Consider the following 23,404-nt stretch of genomic DNA (forward strand, 5'->3'; position numbering starts at 1 on the left):
CATACACATGAGATATTGGCTGAGGGCGGTGAGAGCGGCGAGAGAGATAAATATGACCTAGCCGAGAGTAGCTTATAAAGGAGGGCAAGAAGCCAAGGTCGGAATAAGACTAAAAGAGAGTGGTTCAAGAAAGTGCGAGTAAGGAGATGGCCGGAGGCCATTACCCTCAAAGGGAACAGAGGCCGGGGGCTTGGCCATAGTTCAGTGCTTCGGATACTAATGGTCGGACAGATTCCTCCGACTGCTCCATCCCAAGCTTGACTACATAGGCGGAAGCCTGATCTGAGGCTCCGAGACGGCACTGCTGGAGAGACTTCCACAAGTTCGCCAGCATCACGATCCAGGCTGCAGAGCAGAATGATGGTGGCGCAGATCACAAGCCGGCTGCGGAGCAGCGTGTCCATATGCCTCCTTCCTATGAGTGGCGGATGCTCAAATATTTGCGTGTCCGAGCAGTCAATGTGGAATGATGTGGTGGGCGGGCCATGACAAGCACGGCCAAAGAACTTTGCCCCGAAGCTATGCATGTCCATCAACTTTGTGGCAAACATGCGTCAAGAGGAATTTGTACCGATACCATGAGGTTGGGAGGTCAAACCAGGATCTTTAGACACTACAGCTGAAACACTTTGTCAGAAACCGAATCCGAAGTCAGAAATAGCTGGCTCCTGCTGGCGCGATTGGTGCCGGTCCAAGGCTTCCGTGCGTGGAAGCTGGCTCAAACATACCTCGTCGACCGGAGCTGCTGATTCCTTTGCTCACATCAACACAAGAGTCGACTTCGATTCTTCGTTCAACGATATCGGGGCGGAGGAATAAACGAAAATGCGGTCGATTATTCGACGCTGGCTCATAAGCACCCTACTTCTTGTGGCTTGGGTTGATGCAGTCCTACGGAAGATCAGGAACACCGTCACCGAACACGAGTACTTTCTCATCACTCTCGGTCATCAGCTCACCCCTCCAGAACAGGCGATATCAAAGATTATTCCGTTCAAAGTGTACACCAGTGACCCCAAGTCCAACCCATTCGGAAAGTATTGCGCGGTTGCAAATACTTCAGCGCGAGCCATCTACGTTACAACTGGTTTTGCTCCCCAAAAGGATGATATGCAAATACCCCCCGGAAACCAGCATGTTTTCCGATGTTTCCTCAAGAAACCCCAAGGCCAAACCTTCCGACCAGACTTTGAGGATGATTATTACATTATAGTAACCAGCCATCCAGAAGCCAAGGTAGACAACCAAATATGGAAACATATTATGAGAGATATTATTTTGATTGACGAGCGTCCACCAAACGCTTTTCGCCTGTTCGAGGTGGTACCACTACCATTCCCCAAGAAAGAAGAAAGTGAATCTGGATCCCCGACGATAGAATTGACGGTTCACGGTCCCCTCGATTCCAAGAAGATTCAAAAATGATTCGACACACATGCTCTCTTTTTTCCGATTCACACACTTTCTCCCAATACCAGTACTTCAACTACAAAAACATTACCCCAAGACGATTGAATCAAGACTGCCAGAAATCGCTATTTCCTATGTGCTCCCTGCTTCGTTTGCTTATTTTCACACCTCCATCCATCGATCTCATTTTATCTTACAAGAAATTCTTGGTTCAGAAGTGAACATTTTGATTTGAGCCTGCTGTTGATGTCTATGTTGGTCCATAATTAATATTTATCCCTGCACTAGTATTTTCCTCTTCGTTTTCTTTCAACATAAATATACAAGAATGTGGTTTCACGGGTTTGAGTCTGAATGTATGCTGCCTTGTCCACGTCACTTTTCTTCATGTTCATTTATAATATTGTAACGAATGTGGCAAACAAGCCAATGAAAGGATACATGCAAATCCCGAGACATCTCACAACTAGCTTGAATGTGCACAAACCTTCTAATTTTTGTCATGGAGGAATTCCTGTCATAGTTTAGTGGTCTGTATATCACAATATAGAGTCTGAATCTACAGCTCATAATTGGAACAATCACCACTTTTAAAAGTGTAGACAGTGCACACATCTTACTCTTTCAAGGGGCAAATTTGCAACCGTCTTTTAATTTGAAGTCTTGCCAAGCTGTAATATTTATAATATTATCCGGCAAATTTGCACTGAAAATGATTTTTCCCTACTGAGAAAAATGGCAAGATGGGTACCAGAATGGCTGCAGCCTGATGAAAAATAAGCTTCATACTGCTTCCAGCTGGTGCTTCCACATTGTGAAATTATAAGATAAGTATACTATGGGGGCAACAAAGTGCATGCTTGAATCACATTCATGTGGATCTTAGGCTTGATGGATAGGTAGAATTCCCCCATTGACACATAATTCATATTCATACATGGTAGACTGCAATATGCTTGGTGTTTTCATTTTGGCTTGCGCACCTATTTACCATGTTTTTGCGGTGTCAAAGTCCTGTGCTGGACCCAAAGATACATAGATGCAAAAGTGTTGCTTTTTTTGGGGGGGTTCTCTTTGTGAGCAAGCTGAGTCTTCATGAAGAGAAAAGCCATCCAACAGAAGTGTGAGGGAAGGGAATGGAGTTGATCCCCGAACCCCGGCTGACATGAATCCAGCATTGGCCTGCAAAAATGGCCACCTCATGAAACAGGGAGAGAGTGTGTCCGATGGATTGATGTGTGAAGTGGGCAAGGTGTGAACAGTCGTCTGTCGCAGGGGTTTGCAGAATGACGTTGCGCCGCAGTCGACGACAGCTTCGGGACTGCTGCTCCCATCATTTGCATGTTGTTCTGCAAATCTGGCCATCCTTGCAATGTTGTTTCTGGGGGCTAATAAACGGGAGTCTTGATCAAGTCCAGAACAATCCTACTGTAAGGTACTCCTATGGACGCCCATTTTCCAGTGTCTGAGAAAAGACGAGAGTGGCTGGGATGGCACCCCATGACTGAGGCAGGCATATGGCAGCCAGAACTTGATGAGCTCTGGCCCCCACATGGACATCCTTTGCGCGAGTGCGACGATGTTTGAGACTCGGAGTCATGTGTGCCATGATATTGGCCATCTGTTCTTTGAGTTATAACTGTCTTGGCAGTTGGCTGTACAGTCGGTACATAAGCCGTGATATGGGGACATATAACGTATCGATTTAGGCTCGTTGAAATCCAATTGGCCGTTTAAAATTTGTTGTTGTTTGTGGTGTCTCGAGAACTCCCAAGAGTGTACACTTCGAGATCTTCGTCTCCCCCCCCGCCCCTCTGACCAGTTTCGACGTTTCCCTCTCCGAACCTCCTCCCAGCGTCTGCAGCCTCCGCTCGTCTGCTCTGCTTCCCATCCTTGTTTTCCATTCAAGCAGCCTTCCAGCCGGTGTGTGACTCGCTCGTCTTGGGAACCTGTTCTTGTTCTTGTTGTTGTTCTTGTTGTTCTTCATTTTTTTTTCTTCACACTTCTTGATTAACACTGCAGTCTCCTTTCTCTTGACCAACATCTCTCTCCTACATAACTCTTTAAGGGGGGGCAAAGAAAGGGTGATATCAAGCTTCTCGTCTGACTCCGACCGTCGCCACCCTCTTCTCCCTCTCTCGCAGCTCGCTCGGTCTTCAGTCGGTCGATCGATCGATTACGCCATCCCCCTCCTCAGAAACACCCAAAGAAAGCAAGAAAACTCAGCAAGCAAGCACCAGCAGCCCAAACACGTCTCCGAAGCCGCACGAATTCAAGCTCCAGCCAGCCAGCAACAGTCAGCAACCACCCATCCCCAAGCCCGGTCTAACGCTGAATATTTTTGATCTTCTGCGTCAGTCAAACACCTCTCCCTCTTCCCTCAACCTTGTCCATACACATCTGTTTGTACAAGCACCCAGACATGGCCCAGGAATGGCAATACACCCTTAATATGTCTTTAAACTCTTCAATCATAATCCTGATTGCTTTGACTCTATCACTGTAAAAACAATGCCACACACTACACCAGATACAGCCATCCTGAACAGCCCCTCGCCCCCCTGCTCCTCCTCCTCCAGCTCCTTCCTCAGTCCTCTGCTCTGAACCTGCCCTTGGCCGCCGCTGCTCCATACTCCGCGTGCATTCCTCTCCAGGGCTATTACCATGATAGCCGAGCAGTCCCGTCCCCGGTCCTACTCTCAGCAGAATCCTCCTACCCTCACCCACTCTCACCCGCCCCCCCACCGCCCTCAGCCGCCCCGTCCAAGCTCTGCTGCGCTCCAGTCCTCCCTGCCCGGCTATGGCCTCATCCACCCCGCCGGCCTCATCCCCCACTCGCTGATGATCCCCACTGTCTATGCCTTCAACCAGCAGCTGGCCAGCCAACAGCACCACCACCACCACCACCACCACCAGCAGCAGTTCTTCCTCCACGCCGGCGCCTCCTTCCCCGACCTGGCCCACCCGCCACTCGCGATGTACTCCGGACCTCCCAATCGCAGCCTCAACTCGTCAAGCCCCATCCTGGGCCCCCCCTCGGCCCCCCCTCTCACCCGATCAGCCCATTCCGACCACTTCACCCCTGGCTCGGCCACAGCAGTCTCCTCTGCTCATCATCGTCATCCTTCCCCCTCCCTCCATCCCTCCCATCACCATCGCTCCCAGTCCCGCTCGCTCTCCAACCCGGGCTCGACCAGCACCAGCACATCCGCCGCACCCGCCCCAACAACCCTCGCGTCCAGCGCGCTCTGCAGCCAGATCCACCATTCGTCGCCCAGCCACCACCCGATGTACGCCCCCCGCCCCTCGCCTGGAGCACACAGCGATCCAGCCTCGTCTGCGTCTCCCTCGCCCTCCCCACGCATCGCCAACGGCTCAAGTGGACTTCCCCTACCCAGACCGCGCACTCAAAGCACCCAAAGTGATCGTTCCAGGCCAGTGTCCCATCATGGCCCCGCCCAAAAGTCCCTCAGCACCACCAACGCCCATCGTTTGAGAACCGACAGTAACCACTCGACCACCTCGCACGGATTCTCCAGCGGCCCGAGCGCAGCCCTCGTAAAACCTCTCGGCTCGCTCAACGAGCCCCAGTTCACTTTCAACCATTCATCTCCTCCCACTGCTCGCAGCGCGACTGCCACCACTAACTTATCATCTTCATCCATACCCCCCTCTGGTTCCATCCAGGGTCGTCCCTCCTCACCCTCCACTCATTCTTTCAGCTCGCCCAACCCCCCTGTTGGTAATAACATGGTCCGTCGATCCAGTCCGCTGGCTCAGTCGAACCTCTCCCACCACCCCTCCACCCCTCAACCGGCCCCAGCAGATCCAGCACCCCGTCAGCCCACCACCACTACTACTACTACTACCCCCACGACTACCAACAATTCCTACTCCTCCTCTGCCTCCTACCGCAACTCGTCCGCCTCAACTGTCACCATCACCTCCGCCCCTCCGCCCGTCATTCCTGCCAGCATCACCGTTGCTGGACCCAATCAACACGACGAAGAGGTCGAGGAAGACTCAGACACGACTTCCGATGTCGATCATCGTCCACCTGGTCACAGATCCACCCCTGGCACTAGCGTCGACAGCTCGACATCCAATTTCACTCAGCCTGAAGACGCTTCCTCCGCCACCGGTTCCCCCGCCTTTCCTGACCGCACCCCTCACAAGCATTCGAAACACAGTCTCAGCAACAAGCTCCGGCGCGCCCTCAGCATCAACGCCCTACACGAAAACATGATTCACGAGTCGATTCCTGAACTCGGCCCCGTCATCGGCCACGAGAGACTGAAGAGCTCCTCAGCCTCGATAGCTGGTGTACCCCTCAGTCCTAGCATCACCACCAAGGTCAAGGCTGGCCGTCAGTCAGGTTCGAGTCGACGCTTTGGTTTCCTCAACTCCAAGTCCAACTCTTCGACCGATAATCTCTCCATCTCGTCCACCGTCAGTTCGGCCAGTGTCATGATTCGCAAGCTGGGTAACCTCGGTAAATCTGCTCGCACCAAAGGCGTCATGGGTCTGACCAAAATCTTCAGAGACAAGAGCGAAGCCGCCGCCGCGGGAGAGTCGACCCCAGACGACGGTAACGGCTTCAGTACCAAGCAAGACCGCTTCAAGAAGACCTCCTCCCCCAACCAGCATAAGAACCTGGCTTCCACATCAGTCGCACAAGTCCAGGCCGAAGTCGACCGATCGCTCTCGGTCGAATTTCCAGGAATGACACCTGCAGCTGCGTTCATCCACAAGCAGAAGCAACAGTACGCCGAACAGGAAGCAGCTGCCGCGGCCGCTGCAGCCTCTGCGGCCGAAAACCAAGCTCGGGTCCCCGACAGTGTCCGATCCAAAGGCCGGGCTGGCTCGATTGGAAGCGCTAGCTCGATGACCCCGGGGAGCGCCTCGGAGGCGCGGAAGAAGATGATCGAGAAGGAGAAGGAGAAAATCAAAAGTAAAAAATCGAGGAAGTGGGGCTTTGCGGGTCTTGGCGGTAGCGGGACTTCCTCGGAAGACCTCCCGGTCTCGCCGTCAGTCGAGGATCTCCGTCGGCCTGCGGAGCACCAGCATGCGTCTGACGTCGAGGATAACGAGGACTGGGACGAGAACACCGTCCGGGGCGCTAACATTGAGGGCTTGATCGACTCCTGCATCGGCAATCCTCTCAAGTCTGTCGAAGAATTGCGCGGCGACGACGACGATCCCGAAGCGCTGGACGAATACGACATGGAGTCCCTCTTCGGAAACGCCCCCTCTACCGAAGGCTCTTCGTCCCGTCGCGCTGGCTTGAGACCCCGTCCTTCCAAGGAAGCCGTGCCCAAGAAAGGCATCTTGAAAAGTAAGCGCCTCTTTCCTGCCGTGCTTCCTTCCTGCCCCAGCATGCTCATTGCACGCCACTTGCGCTCGTTTTCTAGACGCGCAAAACTTCTCGCAAGAGCAGCACCTGTCTCCGGGCTCGTTCCAATCGAAGCCGATCAGTGCGGCCACGACGCCGGACTCGCCCCAGCCGCGGGCGCTCGCGGAGGACCCGGCGACGGCGGCGACGGGGGGGCTGCTGCCCCAGCTGGGCAAGCCGGGCCAGGGCGTCGGCGCGGCGATTGACTTCGGCAGCGCCGGGCCCAACCTCAGTCTGGCCATCGCGGGCACAGAGGTCTCCAAGGACCGCCGAGCCACGTTCGCTCAGCATCTCTCCGTCCACACTACTTGGCCGCCCGCTATCTACGACCGTCGGGGCGAACTGGCCACCTGTAACAGGCTCACTCCCACCCTTGCTCAGCGCATCAAGGTCCGTCTCTTCTCTCTTCTTCACCTCTCTGTGTTGCTCATAACAGGTATGGGTCTCGTCTTGCAGGAGGAAATCAACGCTTTCAAAATGGAAGAAATGGAAGTCCATTACGCTTCCAGGGTCCACACCCACTTCTTCGTCGTACGTCTTCTCCCTCTGCGCCACCTCCCCTTTTCTCGAGAGATTGGAGGAGAGGCTGACTGGTTCATTCGACACCGCCAGTGAGTGGGTCTTGGAGCCAAGCATATCTCGCTGGGCTCGACTAGCAGGGCGCATCCTCTCGCCGCCGACAGAGACCAAGTGATCACCACCAACCCTGGGCCCCCGCCACTCCTCTACCCCGCCCCCGCCGCCTTCTGCTTTGCCCTACATACACACACACATGAATATAACCCCATCGAGTCTCCAAAGCACCAGGTCGATTTGTTTTTGTTTCTTCTCCTTTCACGTTTTGGTACCCAGGTTTGTGTTGTCTTTGCCTTTTTTGTTGTCGCCATGCATGTGGCATGTGTGTGTGTGTGTAAGAAGGATTTTGTTTTGAAAACAATATATGGATATCTTAGACATCGATATGCTTTCACTTTCTCCCTTCCGTACACATCTTCCTTTCGTCTCCCTTCTCTGCTGCTCTCGCCTCTCGACGCCCTCCTTTATCTTTCCGCTTGGTTATAATTCACACACACACACATCCGAGTATCCATTCATTTGTCATTCCGCTCCCTCCCCGTTCCTTTCTATCCAATCTTTCCTCTCCCACTGCCATCCGATGGAGGGGGGGGGGACAAACGACCACCGCCCCATAAAAATTCCCGTCCCCCACCCTTCCCTCCTTTCATCCCTTCTTTGGGTCCCTCCCCTCTCTCTCTTTTCTCTCTTTACCGTATCATATCTCCTTTGTTGTTTTTGTTTTCGTTGTGGATCCACACGCGTTGGCGCGCTTATCATCCTGTGTTTTTGGCGTTGTTCCTCGGACTTGAATTATACTGCTTACCCTGTCGCGCTTCCCGCGGCCCATAGCGGGCCTCTTGGGTCGTGCGCCTCGTGTGGATAGCGAGATGTGTGGAAGGGGGGCCCCACGCGCCGATGGGGCCGGCCCTGGCGCCTTGTCCGAAGGCGCAGCACATGGGCACGCATCACCCGCTGGGGCTGTCTGGATGCTTGCCTGCAAGCATCAAGCTTTGCTTATCTCGGGTCTTGGAGAACAGCCATGTTGGATGATTGGAGGGCACGAAAAACGGCGGCGCCACGCGTCTGTGCAGCCTCCCGCCAAAGCTTGCAAGCTTGCTGGGGATGGCTTGAGGAGGTCTCCCACAAGCTGTCCAGCTCGGGTGCATCCACCAGCTCGCGGAAGATGTCTCCCCACAAGCTGGCCAGAGATGGGGGGGATCGGTCGTGGACATGGACCGTATCTGCATATCCCGCTCATCGGGAGACATCCTCAGCACGCTGGCACATATCTATGTACATCTGTGCAACCAGCTTGCCAAGAGGGAAAGAAACCCTCTTCAAGCAATCCTGGCGCACGCAGATGCAGATGCTTCGTGTTGCTGAGGTCAAGACGCTGCACAACTGTGGGCCTCTGTGGGGTCGAGGGGTGGGGGGATCATTGGGGTTTGAGGTCGGGCTGTTGTCCCGGTGGAACTGGACACGGCAACTGGCAGCCTTGGCAATAAATACCAAAAAAAATCCAAACATCGTCTATCATTGGGCCCTGAGATGTCCCGGGGGAGATATGCAACTCCGTTTAGAAGCAAGAATGAAGACAAGGCATCTCATTGCGGTGCCTTGATTCAACTTTTAACGCAAAATCGTCTGGGTGATCCAGCTGCAACGGTGGAAAAACAAATGACCCCAACGTGACTTGAACACGCAACCTTTCGATGACCGCGTCACGGATGACTGGAGTCGAACGCGCTACCATTGCGCCATGGAGTCGCATGACCGTCATCGCGTCTTTTGCAATATATACCCGGACCGTTTTTGAATGCTTATTCTGATTTGGAACGACAGGGACTGCCACGTAAATCAGATGATTTCGGTACTTCGGCGGTCGGCGCTCACGCTGCCTAACCGGTCGGATTTCAAATCCAGGTAGGCTGCCTTTTGTTGGAGCGGAGTGGAAGCTCGCTCGGTCCAGCTCGCGACTCGAAAGAGCCCTGATCCACGTAGGCTTAACAAGCCAGAGTTCCACCGTGTGGATATCTGATCCATACCCCTCACTAGTACTTGGTAGGTAATGTATTCTTTTCTCGCCTTTTTCATAATGCACGGCGGCCCCGGGTCGAAGGTGTGTATCTACTTTTCGAAGAGGCGCGCTGCCAGCTGGATCGCCGAGGAAGACTTTCCGAGCGGCCAGGAAGCGACTTCTAGACAGCGAAGAAGACTTCACAGACAGCACGTATTGTCTGCTAGCCGGGAAAAGGGCCCCCTAATCAGGATACCAAGGTAACTCGCAGATGAAAAGTTCCGTTTCATGTGAACAGTCTCCTCTTCACCGGTGAGAAATCTTCACCGGCGGGCACAGCACCTCCGCTGGTGAGGTGACCTCAAAATCCAGCACTGCCGCCCGCAGCTCATGTACACATACACTCGAACACGCAGGCCAGGAGGAACATCTGCTCACCAGAGACCATTATTCTTCGCGGGGAGCCACTCACTGTGCTTGCGAAAGAATGTGGATCCAAGGGAATAGGCTGTTCCACCTGTTTGTCCTGGCGGACTGATCAGCGTGACTCTCATGGGGACGAGCCACTTGGCCGTTGGGAGGAACAAAAAAGACCCAAGGCAAGAAAAGAAGGAACTGATGAAGGAATAAAGCAAGCTCTGAATGAGGAATGATGTTAAGGAATGCAGAAAAACTAGAAAATAACGGCCCAAACTAATTACCGGGCCAAGAATAGGGGAAAGAGAAAAACCAGAGGAAAAAGGAGGAAAGACAGACTTCTATATACTTTTACTAATCTTTTGCGGTCGAGAAAGATGAAAGAGAAAAACTAATCTAAGTTGCTGGAGCATGGACTGATTAGGGAGGATTTCAAGCTTCGACGAGATAAAGTCAAAGAACGAAGACAGAGGAATTTAGAAAAAGCCTTTTTAGGAAGCTTAGCTCGAAGAAAAATCATCTTTTGAGACACTTGATTGACTCGAGAGAGCATGGTGATTTCTCTCCGAATCTCAACATCCTCGGCGTCGTCTTCGAAGGCCGAGTGGAGAACATCTGATTGGCAAGGTGGGCAGATGGGGGGTGCTTGCTTGGGCATCAGGTATAGCGAAAAATCATTGATCGAGTAAATTCTGGCTGCAGACATCACGGAAAAGAGAAACAAGGATAACGATGAGAGGTAGGGATGGGGTTAGCAAGCGCGGGAGGTTTGGGTAGAAAGGGTAAGTTTTTTTGCGGGGTGGAATGTTTTTGGGGTTTTGGAAAATTTGCGGTGGCAGGGGGTGGAATGTGGTGGGGTGGGAATGGGATGGGGGAAATGGGACGAGGGGGGAAAGTAGGTGCTCTTTTATAGAGCGTGGTGGCCAGGATCTGCCGGCCCACCAAGCGTATTCTGATTCGGGCCGGCCTGCTGCACCAGCGGAACGGAGGGTCTGACCCGGTTAGGCCAGTCTACTTTCGAGTACAGCCACTTACGGGTGAGGTGACCGGAGCGGGACCAGATGGCGTGCCGGTCAGCATTTCAATTCAAGCTAATTCATCGAGCAGGTCCAAAAAACACAGATTCCACCTGCCGGCTCCTGCCGGCCGGCAGACCAATTCGCAATCTCCCATGCGCACGCCATCTTTCAGGGCCGTCCAGCCGGAAAAACAGCGGGGAGGATCAGGATGGCGTACCTGTCGGTTCGGGGAATCGACTGAGCTGGTCCGAAAGGAACAAGCCCCCCTCATCAGTCGCCGGTTCGTATGCAACCATCTGGATCGGCTTTGCTCCGGGCACTTGAGATATTGGAGGCACTCGCGGCGGCAAGGCCCGACATAACACTGCAAACCTGGCAGCCGGTTGCAAAGCGAACTTAGTCAGTCCTTCCTTCTGAGTTGGCAGGCTGGCGCCCCTTGCGCGAAAGTAAGCCGGGAAATTCAGCATGAGCGCTGAGGACCGCCTCAACCCATTTGGCTGGTGTCAAACTTCAACACCACACCACATAGCATCCCGTGAGCCAAATGGGCCGCCCAGGTGCCAAATTGAAGCCCTGCATCTGGCCTTCAAACCTATTGTGTTTTCCAAAAAGCTTGGAACGAGACGGTTTTTTGTTTTTGATTTTATGCATTTATTCCAAGTGGCCCGATTAACTTCTGGCTGAAGTATTCCACCACCCTCATATCCCTTACAGCTTGTGTAACGGGCCCGGTTCTCGATCGGCCCCTCCGTTGGGGCGGAGGGCTGGCCCTGTTCGCAGTGGAGATGGGTCGGCTGGGTCAACAATGAGCTCCGGTTCAGAATCTGAACTCGGTTTTTGCTGAATCCTGTAGGAATACAGGATTAGACCACCCGCAGCAACCTAAAAGGAAGCTCGCGCGGTTAGACAGAAACCCAGAAACCCCAGCTGCACAAAGAGGTAAGCCCCCCTCTGCAGTCCAAGCCTATAACCCTAACCCAACTCACAGAGCTGACGAGCCCCGCTCGCGCACGTGCAGATACGGCAACCTTAACGGGAACCGTGAGGGAACAAGGAAGATTAGACTCAGTACCTAAGTACGTACCCGAGCAGAGCCAGAATTGCAGTTAAGACAAAGCTGACCAAAACTACGCTCTAAGACCTCTTGCAAACCGTATCGGCACCAAGACGAAAGCATCCTTGCTAGCTAGGATTGCAGACAGCGCCAGAAGTGGTAAGCAGCCCTATTCCTCAGACCCGGAATAGAGTCGAGCCTAACTGACTTGACTCGAACTCCGTTCGACAAGCAGATTCAGAATCAGCGCACCGATACAGGCAGGACAAAACGCGGATCATAATCTGAACAGCACCTGCATCGGTAAGCCAAAGCGTAGACCCAGACCAAGAACCAAGAGAGGAAAGAACAACAGCTAACGGAGATCGCCATTGCAGATAAACCCTTAGCTCTTAAAATCCTCCTTAACCAAGCACAGCAACAGGAATCAACCCTGCCAAAGCACAGCACCCACTTGTGCTGCTTTCAGGTAAAAAGATTCCTCCAAGTTTATTCCTTATTTTAAATAACAATTGTAGATACAAGAGATTAAAATAAAGAAATAAAACTTTCAGTTGCTTGTAATCTTTTTAAATCCTGCTTCAAGACCATCTTCCAGAGGATGATGGCTTTGAGTTCTGGGCTGCGTCTGACACCTGTCAACTCAAAACTTGGACTGGATATGAAAAATATGCAATCTTCAGGAAGCAATAGAGATGGCCCCGCCGCACCTGGGTACATACCCGCGCCTTTTGGCAAAATTGGACACCCGCACCCGCACCTGCACCTGCGGAGTGGGTCAGAGCGGGTACCTGCCCCTCAAAATCAACTGGAAGGATTCCTTCCAGTTGAAGAGGTTAAGAAAACTCTTTAACCAAAGGGATTCCTTCTGGTCAAAGGGGTTCTGTGGCCTCTTTGACTGGAAGGAATCCTTCCGGTTGAAGAGGTTTTGTAACCTCTTTGACTGGAAGGAATCCTTCTGGTCAAAGGGGTTACAGAACCTCTTTGACTGGAAGGAAGGCCTTCCCAGTCCTTGCGGTCGTTGTGGCAGACGTCTCCTACCCAAACAAGAGCAGGTACCCGCTAGAATACCCGGGTACCCGATTGATTTCTCACAGAAATCCAGCATCCACACCTGAAAACGCACACGCTGGTGGGTACCCGCCAGCGGATAGCAGGTACCCGCGACGGGTTTGTTGGGGCCATCTCTAGGAACCTCTCTGACTGGAAGGATTCCTTCCAGTCAAAGAGGTTACAAAACCTCTTCAACCGGAAGGATTCCTTCCAGTCAAAGAGGCCACAGAACCCCTTTGACCAGAAGGAATCCCTTTGGTTAAAGAGTTTTCTTAACCTCTTCAACTGGAAGGAATCCTTCCAGTTGATTTTGAGGGGCAGCTACCCGCTCTGACCCACTCCGCGGGTGCGGGTGTCCGATTTTGCCAAAAAAGGTGCGGGTACCCAGGTGCGGTGGGGCCATCTCTATTGCTTCCTAAGGCAACAATTGGCATGTGTGATCAGATTACTGCATGAGCTATTGAATGTTTTACCGCACCTGTAAAGAAAATCAAAGATTTAGATTGATTTTTTATTTGAGAAACACAAGTAGAATGAATACTCATGTCTTAGATATCCAGGCAATCATGCGGTGACCAAATTTGTCCAACTGGCTGGATAGAACTGGTGACTTATAAGAAGCATAGGCTGTGCTGACCTGATTTTGGGAAAGCTTTTGTGTGTGCTCTACATTTGACAATGAGAAATCTCAGTAAGAGGTTCACATACTCACATCTAATAGTGTTGAGAAGCTGACCTAGTCTCTCCTTGTTGGTTGATTTGGCTTGAGCCCCATTATGGGTCTGAGTACTTGGGGTGGTTGATTTATATAGGCAAGCATAGTACTTGGGGATAGCGCGGGCGGGAATGCACAGAGCGGCTCAGGCAGAGTGCATTCCGGTGACATAAGCACTGAGGATGATGTCATGAAAGCGCTAAAAAAGCTTACAGAAAGTCACACGCGGACCGGAAATGCACAGATTGCGGATCGCGGATTTCAAATCGGGTATTCAGATTGGAGCAGAAAAGACAGGGCTGGACTGCGGCGGATTACACACTTGGACTGGTAGCAGCGGCACGTCAGCGGGTGAGCCACAACAGCCAAAGCGGGTGGAACCGGGGTGGAGGCGGTGACAAGAGACCAACTGGCGGGGGCTAGACAGAGGACGGTGAGAGATCAAGCGTTGGAGAGGAGCGGAGTCTGGGAAAGTGAAGTGTGGAATAGCGGGCGGAGCTGGGGGGACTAGTGCGGGAAAGTGTCAGACGTGCGGGATCGGGTGGGAAGGGCAATGTGTGTGGAGGGAAGGACGGGAAAAAGGGGGAGGATCCAATTATCCTATCATCTTGGGGATTACTCATTATTGTGCTTACACTTGCGGACGTACTAGAGTTATTAAGAGACTATTTGTGACCTTATCTTACTCTCACAAGTATTTGCGGATTCTGTGCCTACAAAGTGCAAAGATTTATTCACTTGCGGATTATTACGCTATAGATCAGGCTCAGAGAGGAGCGCTGAAGGCTAGCGGATAGTAGCAGTGCGGAGCCGAGTTACCAACAATCACACAGCCCGGACACTAATATTCTTGAAGGAGGCAGTCAGCGGACATTTCCACTGACTAACCAGCTTTCATTCTCACAGCAGTTGAGTTGATATCATCTGGTTCATTGGTGGAATTGAACATTGGTCCTTCAGTTTCATTGGTTTGTGCTGGATTGCGCCTCTTCCGGTTTTGAGCCATGATTTTGTGGTTGTTTGACAGCTCTGTTTATGAAGCTTAGGGCAAAAACCCGTCAAAAATAAGGGTTTTTAGCCCTAGCACTATAACTGTGCTGATGTAAACACTGGTAATTTAAATTACCAAACTTGTTACGTGGCAAATATGGCCACTACAAGGGTTTTAACACTCTGTAACAGAGGAGGAATTAATGATGTAATTAATAATATGTAATTATTAATTACAGGGAATTAATTTAGCGTAAAAGTAGGTGGTAAGCGCTTAAACTGATTGGCTGCTTGACAGAGGCGGTGGTCTTACTGCAACTACTTATAAGGATAAAGCTTTAAATATACTAATAAGGGATTTTTGATGATTTAAAGGGTTTAATCCAGTGGATTTTACGTGCTGGGGAAGGTTTATAAGGAAAAGTGGCTACAAATGTAGCAGAGGAGAATATTCACGGCAAACTTACAGTTTATGGGCGTTGAATGGTCTGGGGGATCTTTTCCTGAGGGCCAAATAGGCCTCTATTTATAGAGGGGACTTCAGTGGGCGTAAACACTGAGTCCTTCTCTCCCTATGGGAGTATCCAGGGCTGTAGCCGTGAAAAGGGCTTGGCTGTGGGTATTTCAATTGTATTAAAATAGACTAATTTCCCTGACTCTGTCACATGACATGTTTATAACCAATTGTCATGTGAAATAGCTTCAGTAGAAGTCTACATAATACTTTCACGGGGTATTTTTACACGAGTAATATTACTCATTATTGTACAACAGTTTATTTTTATGTACTTTAATTGTTTTACTAATTTTTTGTATGTAATACTATTTTTGGGCGCTTTCTGTGGCCAGTTCTTAATTATACAATTAGTACATGAAGGAATAGGAATAAGGGGGTACTTTAAGTGGGTGACCCCCCTTAATTTATGATGAGGAATCTGATTCTGCAATAATAATTTAATAATTATTATTATTTACTGAGTTATTGCAGTCTTTTGGATACTTGATGTATCTCTAAGGCTGACACTCACCCCCTCTAAAAAGGTTAAATTCTGAAATAATTTAATCTTTGTTTTTAGAGTTCTTGAATCTTCTTAGATATTTATCCGCATCTTTAATGTCTTTTTCTGGTAGCCATTCATCTTCATGAATTGGGTTCCTGTATCTTACAAGATATAATTTATCTTTCTCTCCTCTGATCTTCTTGTCTTTCAAGATTTTATGAATTTTCTTCTCCTCTGACTCTTCAAGCGGAGGTACTTCTGCTTCAGGTATTTCCTTGCGTAAAGGGAATAATTCAGCATCTGATTCATTATAGTGTTTGAGTAAGCTTACTGGGAATGTAGGATGTTTCTTTTCTAATTCTCCATATAGTTCCACTTCTACTGCATTTGGTCCATGTAATGCCTTGACTACAAATGGGCCAACAAATGCATTCCTAAGCTTCTTAGGTCCTTTAATATTAGTAAAGTTTGTAGTTGATATTAATACTAAATCTCCTATTTTGAAGCTGGGTACTTTGTGCTTTTTGTCCCATTTTTCTTTGCTGTATTCAAATGCATTATCCATGCTTTGTTGGGCGTGTTTTCTGGCTTTGTCCAGCATGTTCTTGAAGCTTGCTGCTGTGGGATGTACTTCTACCAAGTCCTTTTTCAAGCTGTCTTGTGGTAGTCTGGGGTTCCATCCTTTCTCTAGAATAGCTGGTGTTTTTCCTGTTGATGCATGGGTTGATGTTCTGTAGGCTAGTTCTAGGGCTGGTAATAGTGTAACCCAGTCATGAGTAAATCCATCAGAGTCTTTAAATTCTAATCCATAGGCACAGAATCTCCTTAGCATGTCTTCCAGTGTTTGGATCATTCTCTCTGCTAGCCCATCTGTTTGTGGATGGTATGCTGTTGAGAAAGAGAGTTTAGTGCCAAATAGGCGGTACAGCCCTCTCCATAGATCTGATGTAAATTTAGGATCCCTGTCACTGATGATGTTTTTGAACAAACCTGTCCATGAAATCACTTGTTGCCAAATCATTATGGCTGTGTCCATAGCCCTATCATCTTTGTGACATGGCAAGAATATAGGTGTTTTACTAAATCTGTCTACAATAACTAGACATGCATTATAGTTTTTCTTTCCTCCAGCCTGCAGGTGGTAATCCTGTGACCCAGTCCATGTTAACTGTTTCCCATGGTCTAGTGGGTTTTTCTATTTTTATCATGTGCCCAAACCTTTTGCCTGTTGCTTTGTTTGCTCTCTGGCATCTCTCACATGTGGTGCAGTATGTTTCCACATCTTGTTGCCATGTTGGCCACCATGCTAGGTTTCTTACTCTGTCTTCTGTTCTGTCTGAAGATAGATGGCCAGATGATGTACTGTCATGACATTCATGTAGTAGTGTATTGATCAATACTCTGTCCATTACTGTTAGTACACATGTGTGTTTGGATCTATGGTAGATGATACCGTCAAATAGGTGAAATCTTCCTTCTTGGTATGATTTCTTCCATGCTGTATCTAGTGCTGCAATCAGGTCATCATCCTTTGAATCTGTTTTGGACAATATTTGTACTAGTAATGTACAGTTCTTGTCTTGTTTGTAACTATTTCTGATTTTGTCAAAGAATTCATCTTCTAGTTCAGTAATGCTAATTCCCATAATTGGTAGTTCCTCTGGGTCTTCAGGTGCCCAGGCTGGATTATCTGGTGTGTTTGGTAGGGACCATCTAGAGAGTCCATCTGCATTTTTATGCAATCTCCCTTCTTTATGAATTATTGTCATGTTACCTCTGTACACTTGGATGGATATCTGCCATCTAAGCATATGTCTGTTAGAGGTTTTCATATGGATGAGTGATTTTAGTGCAATACAGTCTGTGATGACATCAAATACACTTCCATCTAGATAGTAGTGGAGTTTCTCTAGGGCCCAGACTAAACATAAGCATTCTAGTTGGCTTGCTCCATATCTTGCTTCAGTTTTCTTGAGTTGTCTGGATATGAAACAAATGGGACCTTCCACTGGTTTATCATTGATGATTTGTAATTGATGGAGGGCTGCTCCTAGTCCTTCCATTGAGGCATCAACATATAACACAAAAGGTTTCTTAAAATCTGGCATTAATAGTAGAGGTGCTCTAGTCAGGTGTTCTCTTATCCTATTAAATGCCATGTGTCTTTCTGTGGTCATTTCAAAGGCAGTATCATTGAAAGCTATCTCATACAAGCTTCTAGCCATGGCTGCATAGCCTTCTAAGTGCTGTCTGTAGTAGCTGGCAAACCCAAGAAAGCTTTGCATTTCTTTTTTGTTTGTTGGTGCTGGCTTCTGTAACACTGCTGCTACTTTATTCTGGTCTATGCATAATGCTAGTCCTGAAACTACATGTCCTAGTGCTTTAATTTCTGCAAATCCAAATGCACATTTCTTTAGTGAAATTTTCATGTTAACATTTATTATTTTTGTTAGAACTAGTTCTATTCTGCTCATATGGTCTCCCCATGTTTCAGAGCATATAATTATGTCATCTATGTATGTAATTAGCCATCCCAATCCAAGTTCTTCACAGAAGATGGTATTCATCATTCTTTGGAAATGTGATGGGGCATTTTTAATTCCAAAAGGCATTCTGAGGTATTCATAAACACCTTTATGTGTTATAATTCTCAGGTATTTTCTTGCACGTTCTGTTACTACATTCTGATGAAATCCTTTTAAAGCATCCATACTTGTAATGTATTTTGCTTTGGCCAGATTTGTCAGTGTCTCTTGTATCCTTGGCATAGGATATTCATCTGGGACTGTGTAGGTGTTCAATGCACGGAAATTTCCAACCATGCGTGATTTACTATTGTGGTAGGTTATAATTACTGGTGTAGTTATTTCCACCTCTTCATTATGCCCTACTTTTCTAAGGACATTGATCTACTAACTCATCCAGGTGTTTTGCAAGCTCTTCTCTTGCTCTAGGGCTTGCTGGGTAAGCTGGTCTCCTTAGCAAAGGTGGGTATGGGCGCTCAATGTTTAATGTAATATCCACTTCGTGGCCTATAACTGCCCCTAGTGGTTCTTTATCTGATGCAAATGCTGTCTTGTTCCTATACAGCATGTTGCGTAACTGTAATAGTTGATCTACACTCAGCTTATCATTAAAATTAGCTTCTGCTAGCTGTTCTCTTCCAAATCTTTCTTTTTCTTCATCCTGCATTTCTACTTGTTCCACAGGTAAAGGCTCTTTGGATTTAAATAGGAATTTCTTCTTTTTATTGTCATTCCCAATAGTGAAGTATCTTTCTCTGCTATTGGTTATGTCAAAGCCATAGATATTTAAGTAGTCATTTCCTAGGATGAAGTGTTTACTTACTGCATCCTCTATTACAATGAATTCTACTGTCATCCTGACTGATCCTGTTGGGTGAGGAATTATTATGGGGCATTCAAATACTCCTATTGGCTTCATGGTACTACTGGCACTGTTTATTCTTACTTTTCCTAGTGGTAGAAGAATATCCTTGTAGTCTGGGCATAATTTTCTCAAGTATGTCTCAGGTACTACTGAGCAATATGCACCACTGTCTAGTAACATTTCTGCTTCTCTACCATTAAACAGTATATGTGTAATGTTGGTTTTACCAGCTGTGTAGCCTTTCCCTCTTGTAGGTTTGGTTTTCATCAGTCTGGCTTCCTGGATATTTCCTATAGGTTGTCCAGGATGCCATGCTTGTGGTAAATTGTGCTCTGTTTCAGCTTCTGCCACTTCTATGTCTATGTTGATCATATTACAGGACCCTGATGATACTGATGACCCATCGTCATGTGTTTCCTCTGTGTCTGATTGGGTCTTTTCTTCAGCTGTCTCTTCTGCCTCTATTTCGACATTATTAATGTTTTTCTTTGGTTGAGGGCAGTTTGGTGAAGTGTGGCCCATTTTACCACAGTTGTAGCACTTCTTATCCTTCTGATAACTCTGGTCTCTTGAAGAGGATGGTTTTTTCTCTTCAGTTTTGTCTCCTTGATATTTAGGCTTATATCTTCTGCCAATGCGTGTACGTGTAGTTATGTCCTCTAAAGTATTGACAATATCTTCAGTACTTGCATTGTAGGGTAGTCTACTTTTAATGGCATGCTCTAGATCTCCTCCACATTTTTTAAGGATTCTCAGGTGGACTTCATTGTCTGTTAAATTAGGCCAAATGGCTTTCAACCTATCTTTCTGAGATATTACCCATTTAAGTGGATTGTCTTTTTCAATATCAAATGTGCTCTCATCAAATTTATTTTCAATTTTGAAGCGCCATGCTGGGCTTCCCCATTTGCTATTGATCTGTTCTTTCCACCATTCCCAAGATTGTTTTCCATTTGCTGAGCGTAGGTCTGTGAACCAGCGCTTGGCACAACCTTTGAAGAGGCTGTTAAGTCTTCCAGTAATTGAGGAATCACTTAATTCAAAATCTTCTTGATACAAATCAATTGTTTTGATGAAGTCCAAGTGATCATATTCTCCTTCACCTCTAAATGATGGCCAATCTTTAATTCTAGGTACATCTTTAGAGTTGTCTCTCATAGTTTGGATACTAGGATTATATGATTGTTCTTTGAAGAATGGTGTTGGTGGGACTGTGTACTCCTTTCTCAAGGGTGTTTCTTCCTCTGCCATTCTTCTGAAAGGATTACTAGATTGATGTGGGGGTACATCTTTCATTCCTTGTTTGTATGGTGTCTGAGTTTGAGGTTGCATTTGTGTATTGTGGCCAATTTTTTGTGCTATGTTATCCATGCTGGCCATGAGTTTACTCTGCATTTCATCAAACTTATTATTAATTTTGATGATTTCATCTGCCATACTGTCACTGTTGTGTATAATAAGTTGTTCTAGTTTATCAACTTTGTCCATTATCTCAAGTATATTTTCATCTTGGGTTTCACGGTTTTCTGACTCATGCTCACTATCTATTTTTAATTGGTCCAATTTACTGGTAATATCCAATCTGTTAATATCAGTATGTATTGCATTTAATTTGGCAATTACTGTAGTTTCTTTAGCATTTGTCTGTATTTCTGTAGTAACTTTTTGTAATTTATTATTATAGTCTACAAGTCCTAATTTTATGTTGCTTATTTGTTGTATGATTCCTGTGGTTTTCTTAACCTCTGGTACAATAATTTTAATATCTTTAGCGCTTTCTACCGCATTTTCTGCTAAGTTTTTAATTTTAAAAGCGCTATCATGTACATTAAGGTGGATTGCATTGATTTTACTATCTATATGCTCAATTTTTTTAATCAAAATTTGATTAAAAAAATCTTCCACTCGTGCTAGAGGCTCATTTGGGTTGATAAGCTCCTCTAGTTTTTGTTTGTTGTTTTCTTTTGTTTCTTTGGGTTGTTTCTCACTGTGTTCTTGCTTATTTAAGCGTTGAACTTCTTGGCGCACTGTTTTAGTTTTTTGTTTGGGAATAATATTGGTTTCTCGAACTTTAACATTTGGTTGACTACTAGTAATATTATGTTGTTCCTTCTCGTGTGGATAGGACTTAATGACAGGCTCTTTAGTAGATAGCAGTGCTGGTTCGGAGGTTGAGACAGGTTTAGACAATGCTACTAGATTGGCTTGTAAGATAGGCTCGGACGACAGGACATGATCAGACGATACGACAGGCTCGTTGTTATGAAAAGAATTGGATGTCGAGGCAATAGGATGGTTAGCGTGTTGGTCTACTCCTTGATGGCGTCCTTGACTTCCATCAGTACGCGCGCCATCTTGAAAGTCTCCTTCCATTTGTTTGCGCCGCTCTTTGGCTTTCGTTCGTATGGTTTCGAGCCTGATGCTTTCGGGTTGGAGCGGTCGACCTTCGGGATCTTGTAAGGTTTCTTTTTCTTGTTCTCGTTGTTTACCCTTGTATCCTTCTTGTTGTTTTCGAGGACCTTGATGTGTTTGCGCTCCGTGTACGGGTTCCATCCGTCCGAGTGTTTCGTCAGTATCTCCTTCCACGGAAGGAATTTCTGTACTACCCGGAACAACTATATCACTTGCTCGTGATACGTTTTGAGTAAGTCCATCTCGTCGTAGTTCTTGGCGTTCAGGTAGGCCGCCTTCGTCGCTTTGAAGATCGCTATCGCGTCTTCCTGCGCTTTGTTGAGGACTAGGGCCAAGGGATGTTAGTATGGAGTCTTCAACGTTAGTGTACTTAGACGGTGTATCTACTAACCTCGAGGGGGTTCCTCGGTTACTATTTCTAGCTCGTCCTCCTCGGCCTCGCCTTCCTCGACTTCTTTTGGTGGGGGGAGGGTTCGCTGAGTGGTCTTTTCCTGATCTGGTATCGACCATTTCGGGAGAGGACTAAGTTAGTTTGGTTGTTGTTTTTGGTTTATGTCTTGGTTTGGTAATTGAAAGAATTTACCTTCGAGTAATTTAAGTGCTGCGGCTTTTGGGTCGAATTGCTTCTCGATGATTCGAGCGGGTAACGTCGCCGGGTGCGGTCTCTTCTTGTCCTGGTATGGGCTGAGGAAGAAGCCGGGCGGGAGAGACTCGGTGCGTTTAGACTGTTTCTTCTCGGCCGCGGTTTTTGGATCAGCGGCTTTGGTAGTATCCGGGTAGTTATTGACGAGTTTAGCGGCTGGCACGGGAGCAGACACTAAAGTCGAAATATAGGGATAAAACGGGCAGAAATATGTTTTTTGGTGGTTTAGTTTATGTACTTTTTATGTATATTTTATTGGTTTTATCTCTATTGCGCAATAAGTCAAAAACAAGGAAAGATTTGTACTTGTTTAGTGGATTTAATTGGTTTTTTGTGTAAAAACTGGAGTTCTGACGGCAAAATTATGGGGATAATTGCTAAAAATAAGGAAAAAACTCAGCAAAAAATCAGTTTTATCCTTGACAGGTAACCTGGGTAAAAAACACAATGAGGCCCCCAAATGACAGCTCTGTTTATGAAGCTTAGGGCAAAAACCCGTCAAAAATAAGGGTTTTTAGCCCTAGCACTATTGTCAGCTCCCGTCTCTTATGTGACGAGGGGCTGATGGGTTTTGGATTACGTGCTGTAGCGGCTTGGGCAGCGGCCAGCGAAAACAGGGCCGCACTATAGCTATTACAGCCAGTGGGAATAAACCACACCTTGACGCTGAATAGCGGAGGGGCTAGCTCCCTTACAAAAGTAAGGGGACGCGGCGATGACTCAAGCCAGGCGCCGTAGCTTCAAACAAAAGAGAGGTTATTTTCTAGGTTACAGGTGTGATAACAATCACCTGTACCTAGAAATTACACGAGTTGAGGTCGAAGGAGCTGTAAAGGAAAAGATAGGGTTAGTTGATTATTGAAAACCCCACTCACTATTGTTTTATAGTAAGGTTTGCGGGTTTGTATGTGTAATAATCTTGGGGGGAAAGATCTCTCCAGAGGAAAGATCCCCCCCTTTTATATTACAGGGACCTGATCCTCCTTCGAGTCAAGGCCCCAGAGGGATCCTTAACTCCAAGGAGGGGGAAGAGGTCCACGGAATTCAGAGGAGGAATTACATGAATAATTATGTAATCTCTCTATGTATGGTAAATCCATAGAGAGATATACTCCATTAGTACAGTATTATTCTCAATCAAGGTAAATACATAATAAGTGTGAAATCATGTAGTTTAGTACATATAAACTAATGATTGCAACAAAAGTAATATTATAAGACAACATGAGGACTTGGACACAGGATCTTACACAAGATCTAGGTCACCATTAGGGCAGCCTTTAGCCATTGGGTTGCATGACTTGTAACTATCATTGTAGACACATGGACAATT

General features: G+C 47.5%; 2 protein-coding genes across 2 annotated transcripts; both read left to right on the forward strand.

Moving 5' to 3' along the window:
* Positions 1 to 825: 825 nt before the first annotated feature.
* PtA15_17A139 (uncharacterized protein) lies at positions 826 to 1,425 on the forward strand (the record flags this gene model as incomplete). The annotated part of the gene is made up of 1 exon (XM_053164223.1): positions 826 to 1,425. One exon carries the CDS (start codon positions 826 to 828, stop codon positions 1,423 to 1,425), a length of 600 nt encoding a protein of 199 aa, XP_053028212.1.
* A 2,649-nt stretch (positions 1,426 to 4,074) lies between these two features.
* On the forward strand, positions 4,075 to 7,417 carry PtA15_17A140 (uncharacterized protein; the record flags this gene model as incomplete). Its single annotated transcript, XM_053164225.1, has 8 exons — positions 4,075 to 4,263; positions 4,333 to 4,509; positions 4,576 to 5,248; positions 5,420 to 6,173; positions 6,249 to 6,745; positions 6,822 to 7,192; positions 7,259 to 7,333; positions 7,415 to 7,417. The coding sequence occupies 8 exons, from the start codon at positions 4,075 to 4,077 to the stop codon at positions 7,415 to 7,417; spliced, it is 2,739 nt and encodes a 912-aa protein (XP_053028213.1).
* Positions 7,418 to 23,404: the final 15,987 nt, after the last annotated feature.

Source organism: Puccinia triticina, chromosome 17A (genome assembly GCF_026914185.1).
Source record: "Puccinia triticina chromosome 17A, complete sequence".
In the NCBI taxonomy this organism is placed as follows: Eukaryota; Fungi; Basidiomycota; class Pucciniomycetes; order Pucciniales; family Pucciniaceae; genus Puccinia; species Puccinia triticina.